Source organism: Notolabrus celidotus, chromosome 13, assembly GCF_009762535.1.
Source record: "Notolabrus celidotus isolate fNotCel1 chromosome 13, fNotCel1.pri, whole genome shotgun sequence".
Lineage (NCBI taxonomy): Eukaryota > Metazoa > Chordata > Actinopteri > Labriformes > Labridae > Notolabrus > Notolabrus celidotus.
The window spans coordinates 15,850,982-15,863,770 of record NC_048284.1 but is presented as its reverse complement, the minus strand read 5'-3'; the positions used below and the strand labels follow the sequence as shown (position 1 = coordinate 15,863,770).

General features: G+C 42.2%; 1 protein-coding gene across 2 annotated transcripts in view; it reads right to left on the bottom strand.

Annotated features, from left to right (window-relative positions):
- Nucleotides 1-12,255, bottom strand: part of lpgat1 (lysophosphatidylglycerol acyltransferase 1) — a 78,692-nt gene extending 66,437 nt beyond the window's left edge. Inside the window, exons 1-3 of one of the 2 annotated variants that reach the window (XM_034699901.1) lie at nucleotides 11,608-12,221; nucleotides 10,908-10,972; nucleotides 10,720-10,825 (exon numbers count right to left, since the gene is read on the bottom strand). In XM_034699901.1, the coding sequence (XP_034555792.1) occupies nucleotides 10,720-10,777 (58 nt within the window). In that variant the 5' untranslated portion in view covers nucleotides 10,778-10,825; nucleotides 10,908-10,972; nucleotides 11,608-12,221. Of the gene's footprint in view, nucleotides 1-10,719; nucleotides 10,973-11,607 lie in introns of both variants that reach the window. The other variant, XM_034699900.1, reaches the window with a different exon arrangement.
- Nucleotides 12,256-12,789: the final 534 nt, after the last annotated feature.

The following is a 12,789-nucleotide window of genomic DNA, read 5'->3' as shown; positions in this document are numbered from 1 at the left end:
TCTCCCTCCAAAAAGTTGAGTTCAACATGCAAATAAAAAGCTTCTCAAGCCTAGCCTTTGCATTTTTGCTAAACCCTTTCAGGCAATGGGCTCTTCCTGGGTCTCATCAACATCCTCCATGTCCACTTCCTCAACATCCAACTCTGACTCTTCCTCTTCAGTGTCACTGTCCAGCCTTGTTGTCTGTGTCAGGCTCAAAGAGCCTCAGGTTAGCCCGAACACCAACACATTTTTCCACTCTCACATTTGTGAGCCTGTTGCGCACCTTTGTGTGCGTGTTACCGAACAAGGACCAGTTGCGCTCCGAGGCGGCTGATGAAAGTGGGATCTGGAACTGTACTTGCATGAAATCTGGTTGTTTTAGTCTGGATTATGCTCAAATATATTTTCCCAACTATATTTAAGTTCCCTACTAAGAGCCAACCTTCAGTTTAGTAAACTCCTGGTTTATTCCAATTAATTCCCATGGAAAGTTTCCAACTTTGAAAATTCCCAGAATTTTGCAACTCTAGTATGAATGTACATCTTTGTAGAGTTTACAGGGCCTATGGCATAACAAAAACAAGTCTTGAACATCAATTTTAATGTTAAATAGTACCACAACAATTATCAATAGATTCCACTTCCACAAGTCAGAAAAAAATCACTGCAGCTCAGGTTGAGATGAAAATAAGCGACCAAAGGAACCTGTCAGGAGCTGATGAGTCAAAGTCGTGCCTGTGTGGACAACAGACGAGAGATCAGCCTGTATGATGTTACATTCAGGTACACAGGGACACGAATAAGCAGATTACTCCTCGTTTCATGTAAAGTGTAAATACGATCAAAGACCCAGATGCGTCACTCCAAACTGGAAGACAAGTGTGCAATGTCTGCAGTCTTAGCAGTCATGATCTTTGATCTCTGACGGACTCGCTGGTGCTGCTGACGGAACATGCAATGAAGACTTAATCCTGCTGGCTTTAGTGCACCTGTTTGTGTGACACACTCTGATACAGGCCTCATACACTTGTGCTGTTTTTGACAACAACACAGGAAAAAGAAGGTCAGGTCAGATGACAATACAAATGGCAGCATAACAGTAATGCCATTAAATCCAGAGCAAGATACAAAGACATTTGACAGGGAACAGGGGTCACGTTCTTAAAGACTAGGCCGGTTCAGTTTGGTGTCTTGCACTTTTATACCCTTGTGTTTGTTTCAGAAGCACAGCCGAAAACTAACCTGGACAGGAGATTTTTTTTGTATGTTGCACTGTAATGCCTCTCTGTCGTCATCACCCTTTTGGTGCTTTTACACTGATTCTGCAGCAGAGTGTTAGAAGTATCCCTGTGCGTGATTTACATTGTTTTACAGGGGCATACAAGTCCTGCCTTGAACTGAAATGTTCAGAAAACGACTCATGTTGCTGTTTTGGCCTGGAGGCTCTGTAACGATCAGGTATTGTCATGACTTATTTGATGGTTTCAACCACCATCAGGAGGTACTTTCTAAAACTGGATCCTGAAGCAAGCCGTAGACATTAAAGTTTGTATATGTTTAACTTTATGAGCATGATTGGATAGTCAGGCTGGTGAAAACAATGTTTGCTGGGGTAGCATTAGCATCCATCCATCCATTATCTTGACCGCTTAGCCCGTTAGGGGTCACAGGGGGGCTGGAGCCTATCCCAGCTGGCTTCAGGCGGAAGCCACCAACCTATCACAGGGCTAACACAGAGAGACAGACAACCATTCTCACCCACACTCACACCTACGGGCAATTTAGAGTGATCAATCAAGTGAGCATGTTTTTGTACTGTGGGAGGAAGCCAGAGTACCCGGAGAGAACATGCAAACTCCACACAGAAAGGCACCTGCCCAATCAGGGATTCGAACCAGGAACCTTCTAGCTGTGAGGCAACAGCGCTACCCACTGCACCACCGTGCAGCCCAGCGTAGTCAGTCGTCAGCTGCGAGCGATACAAACTTTGTTTATTTTTTTAACACTAAATTTCCTTTGTTTTCAGAATAAGCATGTCCTTTAAAAAGTATCCTCCAAAAAGATGAGGCTCACTTGTTTTATTGTGGTATGATTGTCTTCACACTTATTTAGAGCTCAGCTACAATCCAGGAGTCATTCTTGCTAGAAAAACCAAGTGCACGTCAGTCCACGGAAGACTTCCTGATGGCCCTGAAGTCCGCACATTTATGTGGTCACACAACAGGACTTTTCCTGAGACCGGACAGCTAAAGGCGGGTACACACTACAGGATAATCAGGCTGATTTTTGTCCCGATCTCCTCTTTACGATCAAAGCCAGCAAAGGCCCGATTGTCGGATGTTTGCAAACAACATTGTGTCTGATTTTCCTGTGGTGTGGGGTGTGCAAGCGGCAACCTCCAGTCTCAAACCATGAAGCCCATGCGGAAGTGTTATAAACTGCAGTACATAGAGAATCCGCTTGAGGCTGGCTACAGAAACCACATAGACATGAATGGGAAAAAGACGGTCTTTGCAGCATTAATAAACATGTATACAGCCTGGTTCAAAACAGCCAACGGCTTGGCTCTACGTAGCTAATTTCTCAATCGGCACACACTGTACTGGGGTGAATTTTTTTATGTTTATGCCCAAATAAGGACATGACTGACTTGACTTCCGGACGGGAACACATAGTTGTTGGCTAAGAGGCTCAAACTCTGTGCCTTTACGTCGCACTCTGCCTGGTTGAGTTCGGCATATCCAATATGGATAGTGCCGTAGAATGGCTTCCAAACAGCGCTCAGGAACAGATGGGTGACGTCACGGATACTACGTCCATATTTTATACATTCTAAGAGGGTGTGTTAAGAGTAATTTTGTCCGGTCAGAGCAGCTCGGTAGGCCTCAGAAGGAGAGATCGTAAATAATGAACATGTTTAATATTTGCGACTAGAAATCCTGTAGTGTGTGGGATGCTCCTAGAGGGGCCGAGCACGCACAGTGTGTAATGTCACGGGTACCGGAGCAAAAGCCAATCAAGACGCGAGCTGACTCAGCTGACTGATGGAAGAGGAAGTAAAAACAAACAAAAACATGGCGCCGGTGAAAACAAAAGTCTCTTGGACCTCCAAAAGCCGCTGTCTGCATGACTTTTTCCATAATTTGTTTTCTTTTTTGTGTGTGTTTTCAGAAAGTAAGAGGCCGAAAACAATAGTCATTGCTTCTCTCTGTTCGTCCACCATGTTTGTTTACACCGAAGTCACGTTTTCCTACAATATTAAGATTTAGACTTGATGCTGAAGAATGGGTTAGTGTGTGGTGTGCTCCGTAGTGCACACCACACACTATAAGATCAGAAGAGAGAGATCTTGTGCGATCTGTCTCTTGTTATCATCAAGTGTGTGGTCTCTATATGTGTGAAGGTTTAAAGAATCCTGTAATGTGTGCCAGGCATAACCTGTTTGCAGAGTGCATGATTTACCCGTCCTCTGATCAAATAATGCACCCTGTCTTTGATATCACAACAAGAAAACTGATGATCAAGAGTCACATCCTGTTTCTTCAGTCAAACATACCACTTCATGTACACGCCCATGTTTAATTAGGCACAAACATTCATCAGTCCTGCTGCAAGCGTGAAGGGAGCAGAGTTGAGTCTAAAGTTAGGAGATGAAGAAACATTTAATGCTTCACACACCAGATAAAGAAAGTGCATTCACATCACATTATCTCAGATGGTTTTACTTTCACCCCTCCCATAAAAACTAAGACTAAGCCTTTATGAGGAGCTGCAGATTTAACTTTTGAACCCGAGTGCTCCAACAAGACACGTTTCTTCTTTACAAGTCTTTTCCGAACAAACTGTTCCGGCGATAAAGAATAAACAGCACACGTCACTATTTTGTTCTGATAACATGATCAAATATCATCGACAAAGCACCATTGTTCTGCTCCTGCTGTGGAGGTGACGCAACTTCCTTCATGTCTGATGGTTAACCAGGGCTCAGCTTCCAGACTGACTGCACTGTGTCATCACTGTTTCTTTGACACACATCAAGCATTTCCGCGGGCTGAACACCAACAGCTTTACAAAACAGCGCTGCCCTGTCTAGAGAAACCAAAAATAAATATCTGTCTTTATGCATGTCAAAAATAAACATATGAGCAGGAGTTTTTGCACACTAGTCCAAAGCTGCCAGACATTTATCTTGTGTGTTATTGCAGCATTAGACTTTCAGAGTCTCTTTGAGATGCGTTACACTGAATCAGGTGTCTTCATTTTCAAGCATGTATTATAAGCCAATGCACAGATAGGAACATATAACTTTTTTTTTTTAAACTGTTTATCTTGATTTTTCACAGCTTGACACACAATGTCTATAGAGAGTTGGCAACAGATTTCTGCAAAACTCAAAAGCCTTCTACATTGATTATTTTTATATACGATGGCCTGGCATGGGGGGTGGGGGAGGTTTTTGGGTTTAATTTCTTTATTATTGTTATTTATTATTGGTTTATTATTATTACTGTTATGATGGGGGTTTTTTTTCTCCCCTTCCTTATTTGTATAAGGTTATCTTTTTGCACAAGCAAGCTGTTGTTGCTTGCATATATTGCTTGTAACAACCTGTATACAAATATCAATAAAGTAAAAATTTGATCACAAAAAAAAGACAATTTCTACATTACTTACCAGCTATATAATGAAGAAAGAAAAAAATAATTATATATACAGTGGGGCAAAAAAGTATTTAGTCAGCCACTTATTTTGCAAGTTCTCCCACTTAGAAAGATGAGAGAGGTCTGTAATTTTCATCAGAGGTACACTTGAACTATGACAGACACAATGAGAAAACAAATCCAGGAAATCACATTGTAGGATTTTTAAAGAATTTATTTGTAAATTATGGTGGAAAATAAGTATTTGGTCTATAACAAGAGTTCAACTCAATACTTTGTATCATAACCTTTGTTGGCAATGACAGAGGTCAAACGTCTTCACCAGGTTTGCACACACTGTAGCTGGTATTTTGGCCCATTCCTCCATGCAGATCTCCTCTAGAGCAGTGATGTTTTGGGGCTGTCGCTAGGTAACACGGACTCTCAACTCCCTCCACAAATTTCTATGGGGTTGAGGTTCTGGAGACTGGCTAGGCCACTCCAGGACCTTGAAACGCTTTTTACGAAGCCACTCCTTCGTTGCCCAAGCAGTGTGTTTGGGATCATTGTCATGCTGGAAGACCCAGCCACGTTCCATCTTCAATGCTCTCACTGATGGAAGGAGGTTTTGGCTTAGAATCTCCCGATACATGGCCCCGTTCATTCTTCCCTTAACACGGATCAGTCATCCTGTCCCCTTTGCAGAAACACAGCCCCAAAGCATGAGGTTTCCACCCCCATACTTCACAGTAGGTATGGTGTTCTTGGGATGCAACTCAGCATTCTTCTTCCTCCAAACACGACGAGCTGAGTTTTTACCAAAAAGTTCTATTTTGGTTTCTTCTGACCACATGATATTCTCCATCATCCATATGCTCTCTGGCAAACTTCAGACGGGCCTGGACATGTACTGGCTTAAGCAGGGGGACACGCCTGGCGCTGCAGGATTTGGGATTTGTGACCGAATACTTATTTTCCACCATAATTTACAAATAAATTCTTTAAAAATCCTACAATGTGATTTCCTGGATTTTTTTTCTCATTTTGTCTCTCATAGTTGAAGTGTACCTCTGATGAAAATGAGTGGGAGAACTTGCAAAATCAGTGGCTGACTAAATACTTTTTTGCCCGCTGTATATATTAAAAGTAATAAAATATTACAAATAAAAATAAAGAATAATCTAATGACAGGTATTTTCGGCAGAGGTCAGGGCCAACCGTTCAACCACGCTCTATGTTTCATTTTTTTTTTAAGACGAGTAATTAAGTATTATGAGTGCAACAGTAGGTGCATTTCGACCAAGAGTTCCGGGGTCTTTTAGCCCCCAGAGCTACTTTACCCTGAACTAAAAGGTTCCTGTGCCCCCATTGTTGTCTGTGTTTCGACTGCGGGCTGAAGTCCCAGGTAAAATCAGGGGCAAATCAGTCAGTGATGTATGGAGAGAGAAAAAAAAAGTAAATGCACTACACCACCAGACCAGTAGAGGGCAGTAGAACAAAGACAAAGGCCATTCATCACAGATGACCCCATAGAAGCAGACGGACTGGCAGGTATCATTATGAGCAACACAAGTTAGCCTGTTGGCATGGAAGAGACTCCGCTTGCGCTGTTTTAGATCGTGCTATATTTCATCACAGATGGATTCACTGAATCAACACATGGGAGGAGTTAAGTGCGTGTAGCAAAGACGTTTCAACACGGCTTTAAAATCCTTTTTAACTCAAAAAGCCGTGGCAGAGATCATTAAATACTTATCTGATGAGGATATTTTGAATCTTAATAAACAAAAAAACTAGTTTTCATTCAAAGGAACTCCCTCTGTGTTTCAACAGCTGTGTAAACTCCACAAACACTGTTATGTTCAGCTGAAGGTCTCCAGTTTACAGGGTCACTTTAAAAACCGTAACACCGGGAGAGACGCATTCGCGGTGGGCTGAGAGAAGACTACTGTTACAAGCTGCTAAATCAAGTGAATCACAGCTTCTTCTTTTGAAAAGTACACACACATACAAAAAAGATAGAACAAATTAAAGAAAGAGAAATTAAGTGAATCACAGATGTGTGTGATGTTATTGTGGACGGCAGGCGGAATAAAAACACTGCAGTTAATCTAACAATCAGACACGTTCAGCATTGCAGGCCTTGCCCCCGGAAAGCCCCGGGACCTTTAGAAAGTACTACCCCCCTAGCAGGGGCTTTTTAGTGGGGAGATTATCTACCCCTGAACTAAATTTAGACCCTGGGTCCACCGGTCGAAACGCACATAGTTCTGGGGTAAAGTTCCTCTGGTCGAAAAACGCCTAGTAAAAGCTGTGTCCTTCACATGAGTAGTATGTGTTAGACTCAGAGGTCATTCACACAGTGCAGGGAGCTGCTGCCTTTTGAGGGCAAGGTAACCGGGTGTATCGACCCATCCTTGTTGAATTGTCCTTGTGCTTCGGGTCACAATGCTGATGTTCACACAGACTCTGGGACGACAGCGTACTGAGTGCTGACCCCTCCGCGGCAACATTTTTATCTAAAGCTGCAAACAAGTCTTCCTCTGAGCCAAGATACTCAACATCTCATACTCAACATCAAGGGTGTAACGGCACCTCATGAGGTAGTTTCAAATCGGTTCACGAGGGTGATTCCAGTTAGTGAGATGAAAAATGATCATCAATAATACCCTTTCTAAACAGCAGAGGCTGCAATTTGCCTTTCACTTCTCTTGTTCGACATCATTACATCCTAAATAGAGGTGGAGTGACATTACCGATATTGATCCGATACGATATCAGCACGAATCATACATACTTTTATTACTTATTTTGTAGTATGGAATGTTAGAAAAGGCTTGATCAAGTGATATTACTCAAACAGAGAACAACAAATAAAACACTTTTGAGTAATATCTGAAGTTAAATGATTTAGCCTCTCACTGCCAAAAAGTAAAAAGAAAGCATTCTTGATGTGACCACTATGAAGATATTTGATTCTCTTGATTCAAATAAAAATGCCATGGACACAATATAAGGGCTGTATTGCACTTTTACGACGGTCCCTGAATGCACCTCACAGTGACAGAGGCACTTGAGAGTCAGTTCACGGCACCCTGAAATGCATCTGCATCTTTGATGACAAGGAGTTGATCCAAACTTACTAAATGTGTCTGATGTATCACCAAACTGGATTAAATCAAGCTGTAGACGTGGATCTTTTTACGGTAATAGCAGCAAAAACTGCAAATGGCAAATATTAAACAGACGTCCCCCGGTTGTGTCTTTGTCACTAACGCACACCGGAGGGTAAAAATCATCAATGAAGATGAGACATGCATGGAGCACATGCATGGAGATGAGGAGAGCTGGTTCATAAAGCACACCTGCTGTAGGTAGAGACCAAGCTAACACTGAGCCCCTCAGATAATAACTCAGTCTGCTCTCCAGTAATGTAAAGGATTGTTCTTACGTTCAATAGTGTACTCAGAGGTAGCTTGCAAAAATTCTCATGCTGTTTTTTGTGATGCTGCTTCAATGCGCGTTGAGGTTGGTCGTATTAAACTTCCCCAGTTCTGTGCCACCACAGCTGCAACGTCGGACTTAAACGAAAAATACTGCCACACGGCCGACATCACTCCTACTCCTAGCACACGCTGTTGATGTTGTTGTGATCACGTGGGCTCTGCATGCTGGATCGGAGTCTGGAATGGACTGCTTATATCGGAGTGCTTATATCGGAGATTTTAGATGCAGGCCGATAAAATCCAATAAAGGATTTTTTGCTGATATCGGACCAATATCCAATATTAATATCGAATCCGGACACCCCTACATCTTTTGCGTCCTTTTCAATCAAAACAGGAAATAAAGTAACCTAGGTGTAATGAAATCATCACGAATAACAGTTTTATGAGGCAATTTCTTCTCCAAGGCTTGAACAAAAACTGTGTTACTCACACCCTTTCGCCCAGCATCATGAATCTTACCGTATTGTGTCACACTGTGTTGTGAGTGTATCATTACACCCTCTACTCTGTATGCAAAATGAATAAATAAGCTTCTTTTTTTTTTTTACAGTAAGTGCATATTGTGAGTGTAGATGCAGCTATACTGAATCATTTACCGAAGAAGACTCAACGTCACGCATCCTTCCCTTCTTTTGTTGGAGTTTGACGCTTCTCTGAAGTTTATTTGACATTTATGGATTCTTAACTTTTTCTTGACATTGCACTCCCATCATCCTAAGGCTCCCTTCAGCCATGTTTTTTTTTTTAGAATAACACAAGTGTCACAAGTATTTGGGTTCATTTAAGTGACGTTTTAATAATTACTCTGTCTGACACCTCAGTGTTCCTTCATAACAGCAGCAACAGAGAAATACAATTATTTATGTCGCTGTTTGGACGGAAGGCGCTTCAGCTTTCGTCTGGTTCGTGTCAGGATAAGGAGCGTGTATGGAACTGACCAAACTGACTATAAAAGGTAGATGAAATTTAAATAAGGAGCACCAGATTATATAGGGTATTTGAAACAACCTGCAGTCACTACTCACATGATACAGCTGTATGGCATGCCACTTCAACCTCTGTCAATCAGGGTGTGTAACTCATATTGCTCAACCAAAGCCCAGGTGTTCTATAGGCAGAAAGCTCTGCATTATTAATCAGTACACCTTGTTGGTCCCCATGTTCACCACTTAACAGGTTTGTAAGCAATTTGCTTGCAGCTCTGTGCAACCCAACACCGCTGACCGCCTGAATCACTTCAACATATTCAACCTGCCAGCTGAGAGGAAACGAACTGGAAACACAGGAATGTGTCCAACCCTCCATCTTTACTAGAAGATCACTCCTGCTCCTGTGCTTCACTTCAAGTTACCCAAACTGAAACACGTCTCAATGCACTTCTCCCCAGTCACTGACTTCTTCAAAATTCTTAACAACACTACTTAAAGAAGAGGATAGAGAGAAAGCAACAACACGTTGGTGTCCATGTTCAAACACTGGGCATCAGTTGGAGAGTAAATAGCCTCCCTCTAATGCCTCTAATGTATTTGCATTGCAGCCACAGATGTAAGCACAACTTTTACTGTAAAACAAACATCCTAGGGCCTAAAAGTTTCTGCTTTTTGGAGACAGATGTCCAAGGCCAAAATACTTTTCCTGCTCTAGCTACGTCAAACTTCCTTTCAGCGTTCACATTTTGAATCAGGTTGTAGAAATGTATCAGACACGTGCCGTTTAAAAGTCATTGGCTGTTTTTGCAACGGCCTGCTACATACTACCTACTAATGAAGTACTGCGTTTGAATTTAGTATGTAGTATGACTGTTCTGTTCGATCTGTGTTGCAGTACGCTGGGCCAAACGTCACTGGATTTCAGGTTTCGGAAAGCGGAAGTAAACAACGGCCAAGCTGATCGCGAAACTGCTTCTTTAGCATCACTTATAATTTAAAAAGTTAGGAGGTGGTTTATAAGGAATTTAATAATATTCACAGCACCTAAAAACTGAGATCCCCCATCAAAAAAAGAAGAGAAAAGAAAAAACGAGCACTGTGCATCGTGGGGAAAAGTACGCGAGACAGACTGGTCCGATGCATACTGAGAAATTTTCCTGAATCAGTACAACATCCGGGGAGTTTGGGCATACTGCAGATTTTGCTCTTGTTCACATACTACTTACTACATACTGAATTTTGGTCAAATCAGTACTACTGCTAGTATAGTGGGCGGTTTCGAAAACAGCCATTGTCTTTTTTGTGATTAGCAAACAGCACCATAACTTTTGTATTTTGCAGCAAAGACAGAGGTGTTTCGTCCAGATGGAGAGGTTTGGGAGCAGTTTCAGAGCATCAACCATTAATGGCCTTCTTGGCTTTTAAAACATTTGCAGATTCAGTTTTTCTCTCAGTGACTCAAAGGTAAACACATGCAGCACAGCCTACAAAGAACTGAGAGCTAAGGAGAAACTTCACTAGTATGTGGAGCTACATAAAGCATACCTTTCCAACTTGTTTACCATCAAGTCTAGGTATGCAAATCTATCTTTGCATGCAGGGCCCAAACATGGAACAATGGCTTTTTGTGTATGCACGTCATATCATACAGTATCTTACCTGTATAGCCTGCGATCCAGCCCCATGAGGACACCATAGCCAGCAACCATTTGAACATGATTCCTTCGATGTTCCAGAAAGTGGAGCTGTCCCATATTCTCAGCGGCTGCAGGACAATCAGGTATAAGCAGTAGGATGGGATGGCTACACAGTTGTTGAAGAACATAAACACGAAGCGGATCACAGACCGGAGCAGAACCCAGCCCAGTTTGCCGGCCCCGTCCAAGAGCTGTGCCATCCTGATACACACCGTCTGGAAACAGAGACACAGGGAGGAGTAGTAGTTAGCATCTTGGTTAGGCTTGTTTGACAAAAAGACAAGGCGAGGCATGTGTGTAAACAACGTTATCCTTACTGTAAACAAAGCGGATGTGCCCCGAGCAGGACACAATTCAACTGAATTAGCCAACGTTGTGGAAACACACAGGAGGGACTCTACCACTACCAGACTGAGGGTGATTTAAGTCAAACACACACACACACGTAGTGGATGCTATCTCTACACTAGGATCCAAGAGGATTTATTCTCTACTGTAGCTGCGTTGGGTTATTCGTGACTTTCTCTTGCTAGCTTGCCAAGCCTTTACAGTAATGCATGCCGAGACAGGACCATAAAAGGACCAGTCCACAGAGCACTTAAAGACATGCTAGCTAGCAGCAGGCTGAGTTAGCATAACGGGATCAGATGGAGAGAAATGTGTCAGGTAGGACAACCAAGTGGACTCTACACTCTGAGACATAAATCAGAAGCATAGCTGAGGAGTCTAGGCTTTTTATGACACAATATACCAGCATGACATCTGAGGCGCAGTATCCCCTCCAGAGTGTGTCCTCCAGAGTATAGTCGGACCCTGTGATACAGTGAACTCTGCATTCTCTGTTACTCACCCGATTATTGTCTCTGAAGCATCCAGTGACGGTCAGAGATGAACAGAGGTGAAGACAAGTGTCAAAGCGAGATAAACTGAGTCACGTGCAGCTAACCTGAATGGTTAAGTTAGCATTGTGTGCCAGTAGTGGACATGGCCAGCCTGGATCAAATCAGGGGACAGAGGAGGACAGATCTGACCACGTTAACAGAATGTGCGATAACACCGCGGCTGCACCCATTTAGCTAACGTTATTTAGCTGCTCGGGCACTGTTAGCTCGCTAGCTAGCTAGCAAGCAGCTCCACTTGAGCGTCGCTGGCTCCATCTCAGTCCGAGACACCGGGATAAATCCACTGATGCATCATCATCATCATCATCATCATCGTCGTCGTCGTCGTCGTCAAGTTAGCTAGCTACTGAGCTCCCATTTGCGTATAAAGGAGCGCGGCGGTTCAGGTTAGGTCCGGGATAAAAACGCTGCTGGATCGACAAACGTCACACAAACTAAAAAAAACGACATATGCACATCAAGTACGAAGAACACCGATTTTACGTTTCTGGGCTGGCAGGACCCGTTATCGTCCTCCAGACCCGGATTCACACCGCGTCAGTGTACACAGAAAATACAAAAGATCAACAGAGTGATTCCGGAACTCAGTCTACACTGCCTTCAAAATAAAAGCACAATATTTATAAAGTGTAACTTTTTTTTTTTTCATTTGACTATTTAGTCTTTATTTTTATTATTTTTTTACTTGTTTTTTTATTTCAAATTCAACTATTTATACAATAGTATTCACAGTTCTTCACTTTCCTTTTTTGTTTACAGCTGTATGATTACAAGGATAAGCACAACAATAAAAAAAATAATTTAAAAAAAACCCCCAGCAAGATAGATATAACTTAACTCTATCATGGAGTAAAAAATATAAATATACATACAAAAAAAAAAAATACATTCTGTCAGTACAATTCATACAGTCATGTCATTGTAATGGTGACAATGCACAGGTGAACAAAATGACAACATAAGCCTATATCCTAATATCTCAACAACCGCGTGTTAATATCTCAACAACCACGTGCAATATTGTAATTTATTCTATAACAGATTTTATTATTATATTCAAAGTACCACGAACAAATACCGAACTGGGTCGATCAGCATTTTCCATTGATGCCCCTAAATCATGGAATACC